Source organism: Rhinolophus sinicus, linkage group LG11, assembly GCF_036562045.2.
Source record: "Rhinolophus sinicus isolate RSC01 linkage group LG11, ASM3656204v1, whole genome shotgun sequence".
Taxonomy (NCBI): domain Eukaryota; kingdom Metazoa; phylum Chordata; class Mammalia; order Chiroptera; family Rhinolophidae; genus Rhinolophus; species Rhinolophus sinicus.
The window spans coordinates 44,940,979-44,953,643 of NC_133760.1; the positions used below are offsets into that span (position 1 = coordinate 44,940,979).

Below are 12,665 nucleotides of genomic sequence, written 5' to 3' on the forward strand. Positions count from 1 at the left end.
CTGGTAAATATATCAGGAATAACTACCACAATAAGATATTTTGTTTGTTCATTTGTTGTTTTTTTTGGTTTTGCAAAAACGAGACAAGAATAATCAAGCTATTGTAAATCCACAGACGAGCAAGGAGTCAAAAGTATTTGTCACGCTTTCCTGGATAATAAATATTAGCCTATATAATAACACCCACCTGCATGAGGAGATTTTTTAATACACTCTTCTACCCAGATATCTGCCCCTAATTAACCCCAGCTTGCTCTAAACACTCCTTTACATTCCCTGAGCACTTACTCAATTTGAACTCCCATATGCCTTTCTGTACATAGTCTATTCTTAATTGTTCTTTTGTCATTTTACAGGTATGTAGGAATTCCTTCCAAAATAGAGACTTTCATATTTAATTATTTCATATTCCAAGGTAGCACCAACTAGTCCAGTGCTGTCCATGGACTAGATGAAGACATGGGCAGTCAGACAATTACCCTGAGCACCAAAGTGAACACCATGCTAAATGCCACTGGAAATAAGAGGAGATGAAGAATGTTGCATTTGCCGGAACTTTCCTTTCAAGGATCGCGCGAGACGGGGTTGGAATGAATGCGTGCACAAGCCAACTGGAGGACAGAGAGGCAGCGGGAGAAGCTGGTGGAGCAAACCTCTGGGCAGCCTGAGCCGAGTGAACAAGGTGATCCCCAGACAGCCGTCGAAGGAGAGGAAGGCCCATCTGGCTTCTGCCAAATTTGAGGCCCAAATGACCGGAAGCCAGGGAGACTAACCCCAGTGACCAGTGGCCCTCTTTCTCCAACCTTCCCTCCACCCAGCCCACAATCTCTCCTCTAACTTAACACTGAAGATGAAAGAACAAGGGTTTGAACGTGTGTGCAATTGATAGCCCTCCTGACAGAAGCACAGCCTTGACTTTGGCTCTAACTTTTCACGTGGTAAATATTCAGTAAATGTTTGTCTAAACAACATAGTAATATGTGTCGAACTGATGGGTATCACATAGAATTTTCTAGAACTTCCAAGAACCAGGTAAGAGAAATTTATGCTAGAACATTCATACCCTACCGAAAAGCATACCTGAATAAAAATAATCACCACAAACATCGTGAGTACAAGTCTTATTTCTCACATCCTCTCCTAACTCATTCTAGTGTCTAATAATTCTGCATGAATTTCCTTCTTTATACCTAACAAACTCTTGTCTATATTTTCAATCTATGATAAAAATTGTTCTCAGCCTTTTTTTCTCCTTCTCTTGGTCCCATAGGTCTCACTCAACTTCCCAAATTGGAATGTACCATTATTAACAATTATGAGTGTAAGGTAACATTACAAATGAGTGAAACAAACAAAAGGACAAACACTGTATGATTCCACTTATATGAGGTACTTAGAGTAGGCATATTCACAGAGACAGAAAGTAGAATAGTGGTTGTCAACATAATATTAGCTGAGGAGACTGAGCGATGGCAGTTAGTGTTTAATGGGGACTGAGTTTCATTCTGGAAAATAAAAAAGTTCTGGAGACGGATGGTAATGATGGTTGTACATCAATGTGAATGTACTTAATGCCAATGAACAGTAAACTTAAAAACGGTTAAAAAGGGGGCGGCTGGTTAGCTCCGTTGGTTAGAGTGCGGTGCTCTTAACAACAAGGTTGCCAGTTCAATCCCCACATGGGCCTATAAGCTGCACCCTCCACAACTAGATTGAAACAACTACTTGACTTGGAGCTGATGGGTACTGGAAAACACACTTAAAATAAATAAAAGTTTTTAAAAAATAAAAATCCCTAATTCATTTTTTTTAAATGGTTAAAATGGTAAGTTTTATGTTACATATATTTTAGCACAATAAAAAAAATTTTTGAGTGAGTTACAGTGTAAGAAAATACTCAGTTGTGTTTTCCGCTAAAACAATATGCTTTTCCTCTATTCAGGTATTTTCTGTAAATGATTTTTACACTACTCATTAAAATCAGATCAGCCAATACAATTTTGCAGATATTACAAAAAAAGAAACACAGATAACAGAAAAAAAAAACCTTTTCAAAGTAAAGAAAAATAAGACATTATGTAATATATTTGGGTGTGTTGTTTTTTTTCTATTGGTCAGCTATCATACAGCAAATTTACAGATGGGAAACATTACTCCAGTTTATTCAAACAGGAAAAAAGAAGAAATGTAATTCTCTATGTAGACTCTTGCCCCAACATCAGTGTTCCTTTAACAAAGATAAATCAGAACATGTTCTTTAAATTACTCCAAATTAGTCCGTTTTAAATATCCAAAGTGTTTACTTCTACCTAAATTGGTCATAAAACTATAGATATATTCACAAAGGTAATGTAATCCAAAGTTTCTTACCATGTCCACACCAACAAAATATCCTAAGCTTTCTTTTCCCGGCAAAACATCACAGAATATAACTGTTCCAGATTCTATAGTTTCTCCAAGCTTCAGAGAAACTCTGGAGTTTATTTCCAGAGGGGGAAGTTCAACCTGGCCCGTGTCCACTGGACCTGCATAGTCACTTTCCAATCCGTTGTCATCATCTTCTATGATTTCTAGCTTGTCCAAGGCAACAAACACTCCACAATCTTCATCACACTGAAACAGCTGTTTCCCTTGGTATATTCCATCAGTGAAACCTTGGCCCCGACCTTCTTCCTAGTTTTTAAAAGAAGAAAAAGTTGGGTAAATAGGTAGAAAATAGATAAATAGAAAAATGATCCATAAGAAAAAAGATCCATTCTGGGGATTTCAGGGAAATCACTGAAAAAATTCTAAATGACACATAAGAAATATAATTATTAGCAGTTGCTTTTGGATTTAGGGTATTTAAAAAAAATAAGGAAGACGCTGTATTTGATGTGGAAATAAAATGACTTGATAATTTCAAATCATAATTCCACTGTGAGAAAGTTGGGCTGGATTCTACACTGTCATTTTAACAATAATTTTGTCATAAAAAGAAAATGTTACTATAAAATAACAGTAATGTTAGCACCGTTTATTGAGCGCATACTATGTGTCAGCACCATGCTAAATCCTGAATCAATGTAACACAAAAACCCTGCAACCTGCGTACTAGTATCAATATTTTACAGATGAGGAAGCCCATTCCGAGAAGTAGCTTCAGTAAGTAACCCAGTTAGCCCAGCTACTAAGTGACATAGCTGGGATTCAAATCACCAACTGCGTTAAAATCATTGCTTTAGAAAATTAAATCAAGAAGCAAACAAGTCCTGAAATTCTATCTGCAAGAATGTCAAAATGTAACTGGCATTTAAGTTCTCGAGAATCAACATTAATTTTGAAAACATATCACGAGTTCTTGGTTCCCTTTTCAGTAGAAATAAATTCCCAGATGACTTTCACATACATCATCAGGGACAATTATCAGCAAGTTGAAATTGCTGCAACTTCTTAAGAAAAAGTCTTAGATCCAAATTCCATCACTTAGTAGCACACATTAAGAGAAAAACTGAGAAAGCAACTGATGATCACGTCACAAGATAATGAACAGTTCTGTGAAGTGATTAATTAGTTAAGAATTGTTAGCATTCGTTTTTAACACAGACAATGTTAACATTTCTCAGGTATGAAAATCTTTAATAATTGCACGCTGTTTTTATTTCCTACTGTGGGAAGTAGTTTTTTTAAAGTTGTCAAAGCATCGTCTTTGTATCATCTCAATTTATTACTAGAAAGTAGTCAATCCTAAGGATTATGAATATTAAAAACCACAGAAGATGCCTGGGAACACATCTGGTATTTAAAGGGGAAAAAACTACGTGCGTGCATGCAGACGCGCGCGCGCACACACACACAGAGCTCACTACAATGGTTTTAGCAAACTTACCATTAACTCTACTCCAAAGAAGATCCCGGACACTGTCCTCTCCGCTAACAAGGGTCCCCTGAAGCGCACGACTCCGGGAAACTTGTCTTCCCCAGATCTCAGCTGCACTCTCACCGGGCAGCCCACATCTATGTGGAGGCCTTTGCTTAGTCTGCTCCTGTCTTTAAACAGGCCGACCCTCTCTTCGCAATTGGTAATTGCCAAAAGTAACTCTGTGAATTTTTCACTTATTTCTACCACATCCTTTTCATCAACAAACAGAACTGCATACGGCTGCTCTAGAATTTTTAATCCGATCTGATTTTTCTTGCCTTTTGCAGAAGGAATCCTCGAATGGCCCACAGAACGGTCTTGGATAAACTGCCCTATACTTCCCTTTGGTACTTTAAGGAGCTTTTGTGTTTGTTTGTCCGTAACACTACATTCTTGAAGAAGTAAATAAAAAATCCGCTCTTCCCAGTACGATGAAGTCACTTTTTCTTGGCTCCATAAGCCTGAACTCATTGTGATATTAACTCCAAAATTATTAACTCAAAAAAAAGGGAACTACAGAGTTTGTAGGAAAACTGCAAAAGATCAATTCACTGGCAGTCCCAAAGCACGTTTTTAGCAATTTGGTGCCCATGCTGTAAAAAGACAGCAAATCGCAATGCCTGGAGGACAAGCAAAAAGAAACTTTACTCTTCATGCTACACGAGCTAAAATTTTAAAAATCACATTCCGCTACTAAGCGCGCACACACACACACACACACACACACACTCCCAAAAATATCTACAAAGGTTAAAAGACATATATTACTTGTACCTACTATAATTTTACATACTTAATTAATGAGATCCAATTATAAAGTATCTTCAAAGACAATATAATATTTGTTTTCAAGGCACTGAAGTTTGTAAAACAAAATTCTAGGAAAAGATAATCTCATGTATACAGAGGGTGCCAAAAAATGTATACACATTTTAAGAAAGGAAAACTGTATTAAAACTGTAATACTCAATATATACTGATAACAAAAGATGAATACAAGTCACGTGTGACTTCTGCAATGACAAGAGGTGCTCAGAGTGGTTACCATCAATGTCCAGACACTTCTGATTACGGCGAACTACTGCTTGGGCAACATTGACCAAAGTGTCCGCTTGTCCATTTTTTTGGCACCCCGGGTATATTCTGACATTTTTAAACTTCAAAAAGTAGCATTTTTAATAGATCCTGCCTAACTTAAACAGATAAGCTGCTGCATTTGGACCAAAAAAACACATAAATCAAAGGTTATTATTTCTGTATGTATACAGAGTTTAAGTAAAAAGTTATCCATCATAACTATTATGTTAAACATCATTTAACAATAAAATATCATAAGATCACATTCTGAAACTTCAACCACAATTCATTTATCTGTGTGCCATATTTTGATAATGGAACATTTTATCTCTGACTCAGTTTCATTTCCTTAAGCTTGTATATTTCATCCTTAGGCAAATGTTAATCATATTAACCATAACTATCATTTAATTTATCACAATCACATATATCAGATCTGGTAAATCTGATTATATTAAAGATATCTGAAAAAATCAATTCTGTAGTCAGAACTTGGACTGCTTAACAAGGAAATATAATTGCAGTATACTATCAAATACAAAATGCTTGTCTATCACAATTTTAACTATGTGTACTAGAAAAGAATACACAAAAGATGATTTTCAGTTTCAAATGTTCATTTAAAATTGTTCACAAATACTAATCTTTCACAATTAAAATGGCCTTCTCAACCCTACTTTGGTAATTAAAAACTAGACAATCTCATTAATTCAAATTGAGACTTTAATTCATTATTTTAATGAATTAACTCACTGAAAAACAACAGTTCCTATCTATTCTCTGTCACATGAATGTGGCTCCTTGGTTTCTAAAGACGATACTCATCCCACCCTTCTCGGAGAGGGATCCATTTCCATCACCCTGGGTAACAGCCAGTTGACAGCACTATCATATTTATCTGTTTTGCTCTTGCAATTAAAGAGTAAATACTCCTAAAACTAAAGAACTGGATTTTAAGTTTAATCATTTAAGTTAATGATTGAATAAATAATCTGGCAAATCTATACACAGACTAACTTTTCCTTTAGGATGCGTTGTAAGATAATGAGATCTTCTATAATGATAAGTTTTTAAAAGCCTGCCCTTCTAGGAGCCAGAGTGAGACGTGGAGCTTCCCCAAGACAGGGTAGAGAGTGGGGCCCCCTTCAAAACCACACGGTTGAAACATCTGTGCAACATTTAGTGAGCGCAGGGGCAGACAAGGTCCAAAGTGGTTCTCTTTTTCCTTTTCTTTTTTTTATGTGTTTGTCGTAATTCCACTTGAGGGCACTGTCTCCTTCAGCAGGAATAGGATCAATTTCTATTTGCCACTTACATAAGACACCTGTGAAACCCTGATCTTGGCACCACAGAAACAAAACCCCCAACTGAGGGTTACGCAAACAGCCACCCAACACTCAATGTGCCCCTATTCCTTTACAAGTACCAAAACAAAGTGTTTGCTCTTTCTGACTAGAATTCTTTTTAAATTTTTCAGCAAGGAAATAGCTATATTTTTTCTTGATCACTGAATTATCAATATGAAATAAATTATTATGTGTGACTCTCAATAGTCAAAGGTGTTTGTCGCTTTGTTAAAAGGCTTTAGATTGTGCTTTCTGAGTTCCTGTGTCTGCTTTCTAAAGGTTGACAGACTCCAGTTTTCCCTTGCCACCAGCCATTTTCTGTGGTTTCCTGCAGTATATACATTGACTCCTTTTATGGCCTTGTTGCTTTTCAAATTACTGCTTCTAATGAGTTCTGGGAAGCCATCTGATGAAATATGTGTGTGTGCTTAAAAACAAACAAAACAACAATAACAAAAAAGGAATACATAAATTCTGAACAGGTCTTTTAAAGAGTAAAGTGCATAGGCTTCAGTGTACAGACATATGCAAAAATAATATTTGGTTGCTTCCAGAAGGTTGAGATGGTCAAAAAGCAACTTTTAAAAAAGTGAATAGTTGTTTCATTCTCCTTAACTGTTTTGAAATATTTTTGGCCCCCACCAAAATTTCTAAGTATGGCAATTCTATTTTGAAAAGAAATTTTTTAATTCCTAAAAATTATATCTTCCAATATTAAAATGAAGAACTTTCTTTAATCTTAATAATTATTATATGCCAACAATGCCTACTCTATTGTTCTCTAGCTTAATGATTCATGCCACAATTTAAAATAAAACCATCAGTGCTAATGAAATATTACCAAGACGAAACTAAATTACTATATGAATGCATTAAGACACTATACGTTACATGTTTTCATTACAAGAGTGTTTTCTGCAAATCATTTAAGAGACAGTCCACAGTAAAATTTGATATAACTGCTTTGGTTTATAGACAGGTTAAGGGCAATTTAACAATGGTGATCAAGAACCATATTTTATAGTGAACTACACAAGGAGCAGTGGTTTTTCTCTAACTTGCATTAGCACAAGTGAGAGTAAGCTTAGACATAATTGTCATGTTAGACAATTAGAACAGCCAAAGCAAAAGCTATAAAATATTTAAAAAGCAATATCCAAAAATAAAAAGGGCATGGTCTTTCCCCTTTTAGAAAGAATACATTAAGAAAGAATACGTTTGGAACTATTGTATTAAAAATTGATTCTCTTCATTGCAACTGACAGTTAGAGAACTCTGAATGGGGATCTTGATGGCTCTTAGAGACGTACAAAAGGATACATGTAATGGTCATCAATACCTCAATATAATGGCATTACAGCAGAAATACGTTAATAAGAGACTTTCTGTCCCTTTCGAAAGAATATAATGCCAATATTCTTCTTTCACTGGGATATGCAGAACAGCTAAATTATGTCTTAAGAACCCCTAGCAGTAAAACTGACTCGAGACTATCTGGGAAAGATTTAAATCACATTACCAATGAGTTCTTTATCAATCAAGAAGGTGTCAGTTTGTTTAGTATTTTTATGCACTCAGCACAGGTAGACACTGAAAAATACATTAGATATAAAACACAGTGACTACCCTCATTAGTGTTCTCTTACTACCTTTTAGGTCTAATTGCTTAAAAATTGCCTCTAATAGTGCACTTCACTTTGAGCACTAATATATCACAAATGATTCATCTGAATACCATCGTCCTTAACGCAGGCTGGAAAACTGAGTGATTACGAATATCGTGATAATTACTGTAAGTACTAAATGAAGATTACCAAAGCACTGGAATACAGGAATACATTTAACCCTAAAATCATACTGAATAGGACGCCTTGTTTTGGACAACATTTGAGATGAGGAGCAGTTCCGGGTCAAAAGTTCTGAAAATGTACCTGGTTATCTGAGCTGGTTGATGGTCTGGATTCTGAGTAAAGAAGAATTTAATTGTATTAAATAAAGCCATTGAACTAAGATAAGGGTTAGAGGACACAATTACTTATCAGTTTCCTTTCTATGCAAAAGCTGATGAAGAAATCAGTTTTATAAGAAAATATTAACAGTCAGGATTACCACATTCTAAAAGACAATATATAGCACAAATAAATGGCACTTTGCAGCCATATAAAATTGATAATGGTTAACTTATCAGAAGATAGTGTCATTTTGATTCTCAAGTTATCAGGTTTACGTTGTTCAAAGAACTTCACTAAAAGAAAACAAGACAGACCTAACTCAAGAACAGTTTGCATCTCCTGAGATATCCGACCTTGTTCTAAAGACCACAGGAGGCTATCTAAATCAGAATAAAAACTACAATACTAAAATCCTGCCCCTAATTATAAATGCAAAGAGGTAGCAAAGTCAGCTTGAATACCAAAGAAAGAAGACAATGGGACTTTTCCCAAACGTTTCTGAATAGTTAGAATAATTACCATTTTAAGAAAGACTCTCTCTCTCACTAAAAGAACAAGTTGTTATATTCCTAGACTGCAAAAGAATAGAAATGCTGAGATTCCATGACCAGAAGAGAGACAGCTTTAATTTTCCTCATGGATTAATTTGTGATCCAGGCACACAAGTATGCAGTCCCTCAAAACAAAACAAAAAGGGGGGGGGGGGGGATTTACAAGGTTAAGAAAATGTCTGGCTCTCACACCTGCATATCCATGGCAAAAGAACACGACTCTCTGCTATCTCACTAGAGTGAAACCTGGCCACTACGCTTCCAGACTGAATCCCCCAAGTCCTTCATCTTTATATTTCTGTTGCCCAAGCCAGTGCCTATCAAATGGCAGGCATTCAGGACATAAGAAATGAATGAGTTAATTAACTCAGGTGACAACAGTGAAAACCAAAATTCCATTTCCTCATCCTAACTGTTTAGTGATCAAAAGCTTTCTCCAGGTTAAAAGAAGAAAAAGAGAAGAGTAAAAGACTCAAGAGTTGAGAGTATTTAATGATTTTTACCTAATTCCTGAAAAATAATTCTAATTCACAACAAAGTTATGGTCAATTTTTATACCACTTCATTGTTACACACATAAGAAGAGGCAAATAAGGAAAATTTCACAATTATGAAAACAACTTGTTTGAGGTTCATTTGAAACTGGCTTCCTAGATTCTCACAATTTATGGATTCGCCTATAAATTCTGTATAACCAATAAAAATAACCTCAACAAATTTAAGATCCTGGTGTGACAGTCAGGAACAAAATACTAATAGTTTGATGAACAGGATAATTACGCCTTTCTCTCTTTTTGTGTTAAAAGACTTCCTCAAATCAAACAAAATCACAGTTTAGGCAAGCAATCATTGCTCCAGAATGTTTGTTTTACATAACAAATGCCCTGGTCTTCCCAGCTCCTCACAAATGCTACCACCCCAAAGGAAGGCTTCTTCCGAAGAATGCTACAAAATTTTGCAGCAGATCATTAGAGAATGTTCTGGGTGTTACCAACATTCAAAGTACACGAATTTCCTCAAGAATTTCCAGCAAATCATTTCCTCCTAATAGTGTTCTAGTTCAAATCCACCCACTACCCAGTGGGGAACTGGCAGCTAAATTCTTAGGGCCATTCAGTCTGCTTGGGATATGAGGGGGCGTGCAGAAAACCAAAACTTGAATGAACACCCTCTCTCACGGCCTGGATTTTTCTCTAGGAGTCAATGACTGCAACACAACAATCTTAGTAAGATCCCTATTAGCCTGAATCCAAAAACAAGGTAGGGAATGCTCCTTAGCTGAGCTAAGGATACAGCTGTCCAGGGAGACTGGGGACAGGAGGGGAGCAGGGAAGGTGGGGACTGGGAGACTGACAGGCTCGGTGGCTGGAAGATGACAACCACTCTAAAACACGCTAATGCCACGGGGTGGAATAGAAAAGATGCCAAGGACGTGAATAACCGGGCAGCTGACCCAACTGAGAACCAAACTCAGGAACACTATCTTCCTTCAAGACTTTAGGATGTCTCCGCAGATCTTTAATACGATAAATAAGGAAAAACAAAAAGAAGGAAAAGAAAGAATACCTTGTTTCAACAGAGCGCACCTTTCAACTAAAGGACTCCGGGTTGTGTGAAAATCCTCCTCACCCTGGAAAGAGGTAAACTGAAAGAAAAAGCAGAACACGCCATTAACGAGGCCTGAACCCCAACTGCTCTTTCTGGACGGGAGCCACAAACACCCCAGAACCGATCCATCGATACGCCCCACCGCACGGATGTGAGATATTACAGCCCGGGGCTCTCGATGCCAACCCGGGAGGTCAGGATTAGGCCAGCGGCCCGTGCCTCAGTTTCCCCATACGTGAATGCGGGGCCGAAGGGGGAGACGGTTTCCTACGCTGCTCCCACCCCAAGTCCTCTCTTCTCCGGAGGTCCCGACGGCGGCGACCGCGCTCCCACCACTCAGGAGCCCTCTCCAGAGGGCCCGGGGACGGGGGGGGGGAGAGCCCCGAGCTTGGGGAAGCCCGGGATGACGTCAGCGGGCTCAGCACCCCGCGGGCCTGATTCGCTCGGAGCCCGGACAACTAACGGGCCGGCCCGTAGGGCCCGACGGCCTCGGCGGCGACTCTAGGCACCCTGAGGTCGGGGAGGGGCGCCCGAGGGGACCCGGAGGCCCACCGCTCGCCGGTTCGGCCGCCCGCTCACTCACTCACCTCGGGCGGCGGGGCGTCGCCCCTTCCCCTCGCCTCGCCAGCCCCAGTCCCGGGCCGGCCCCAGTGCCCCACACCCACCGCCCTAATATTTACCTCCGACGCGCGGCCCCCGCGCAACCGAACCTGCTACCTGGGCCCGCCCCCACCTGCCCCGCCTCCGATCCGCCCGGGGGAGAGAGCGGGAGCGGGGGTGGTGGGGGCGACGGCCGCACTAACCAATCACAGCCCGAGCTGCGTTCCTGCGCACGCTCTGATTGGGCTACCCTGTGACAGACCTTCCTCCAATGGCTGCCGGCTCAGAGCGGACCATAGGGACTTTCCGCTCCGTCAAGCTCGGTGGAGCCAAAGGGAAAGCGGAGGGAAGGGGAGCAGAAGCGGAGGATGAGGGCGGGAGCTCTGGCTGATTGGGCGAGGGACTGTGGGTGCCGCGTTACCGTTGGCTGACACCAGGGCGGGGCGGGGCGCCTTGCTTCTCGCTGCTCCACCTGCGGTGCCCGGGTCTGGGCTCAAGGCTTAGCTGTCAAAACTCCCCCCGTAGAGTGAGAGTTTGGGGCAGGGGGGGCAAGCAGTCCAGATGCGAGCTGGGCACTGCAGATCAGGATTCCATGAAAAAGCATAGCTTTAGAATCAGACCTAAGTTTGAATCCTGTGTGCTTTCAGTGGGACCCTGCTTGACGTGTGAGACTGACAACCACACCTTCGGCCTCAATTGCCTTGTCTGTAAAATGTAGATAATCCTATTACCTGCCTTACAAAGATTGCTGAGAAATAGCGCCTGGAAAGTTCCTGACGCGCAGCAGGAGCTCAGTCAGGCTAGATCTCCTCCTCTCTCTCAAATTGGGCCTGGGACACTGGCTGTTTCTGAACCTCTGTTGGCCACCTATCCCAGGTTGGAGGGACGTCTCCCTACGGTGGTGAAGGGATTGCCACATGACGCCTCACTCAGCTTTGCACCCCTGGCCACCTGCCAGGACTTGGGGTGTAGTTAAGGATCTTTCAATTAGAAGGGAGGTTTGTGATTCCCCAAAGTGCTCAAAATATTTAAGGAAGTGCTTTTTATAATCAGTCTCAGAGCTTGCAGCATGCTTTGCTGCACTGGATACTCCTGTTAATTAATCCCTTCTCCTTTGACATTTTAAGTACCAATTATAGGAGAAGGTGATTAATACTGAGGACGGAAGAGGTGTGTGTGTGTGTGTGTGTGTGTGTGTGTGTGTGTTTAATCATGAGAGGGAAAATTTCCCCAGTGGAAAGTGATTATTTCTGCAGATCTGGGGAATTTAAACCAGTGAGTACATAAAAGAAGTCACATGAGTGATTACTAACAGTGCTAGTAAACAGGCCACCCATCTCCCTTGCCATAAGCACCCAGAATGAAATGGACGTCTTTAGAAAAGCTAAGCCTCAATCTGCTCTTGTCCAGCCTTTATCCCGTTTCCCGAGCTTCAGGAGCACACTGCATAGAAAGCAATAAAATGGGAATCAACAGGCCTAGCTCGCAGTGTGGCCTTAGGCAACACTGTTCCCCTTCTCCATCTAGATTCTCCAATAAAGTTGGGGGACTCAGAGGTCACCACCTGGTTGTCTGGGAGAAAACTTCAGCCTGAAGGCGGTTTTTGCGTGATGTACAGTGGGGGGGGGGG

The 12,665-nt window shown here is 40.2% G+C and overlaps 1 protein-coding gene across 5 annotated transcripts in view; it reads right to left on the reverse strand.

Annotated features, from left to right (window-relative positions):
* CYLD (CYLD lysine 63 deubiquitinase) overlaps positions 1-11,193 on the reverse strand; it is a 50,254-nt gene extending 39,061 nt beyond the window's left edge. Inside the window, exons 1-4 of one of the 5 annotated variants that reach the window (XM_019732335.2) lie at positions 11,116-11,193; positions 10,394-10,472; positions 3,869-4,521; positions 2,371-2,673 (exon numbers count right to left, since the gene is read on the reverse strand). In XM_019732335.2, the coding sequence (XP_019587894.2) occupies positions 2,371-2,673; positions 3,869-4,372 (807 nt within the window). In that variant the 5' untranslated portion in view covers positions 4,373-4,521; positions 10,394-10,472; positions 11,116-11,193. The other 4 variants (XM_019732337.2, XM_019732334.2, XM_019732336.2 and 1 more) reach the window with 4 other exon arrangements.
* Between the last annotated feature and the right edge of the window lie 1,472 nt (positions 11,194-12,665).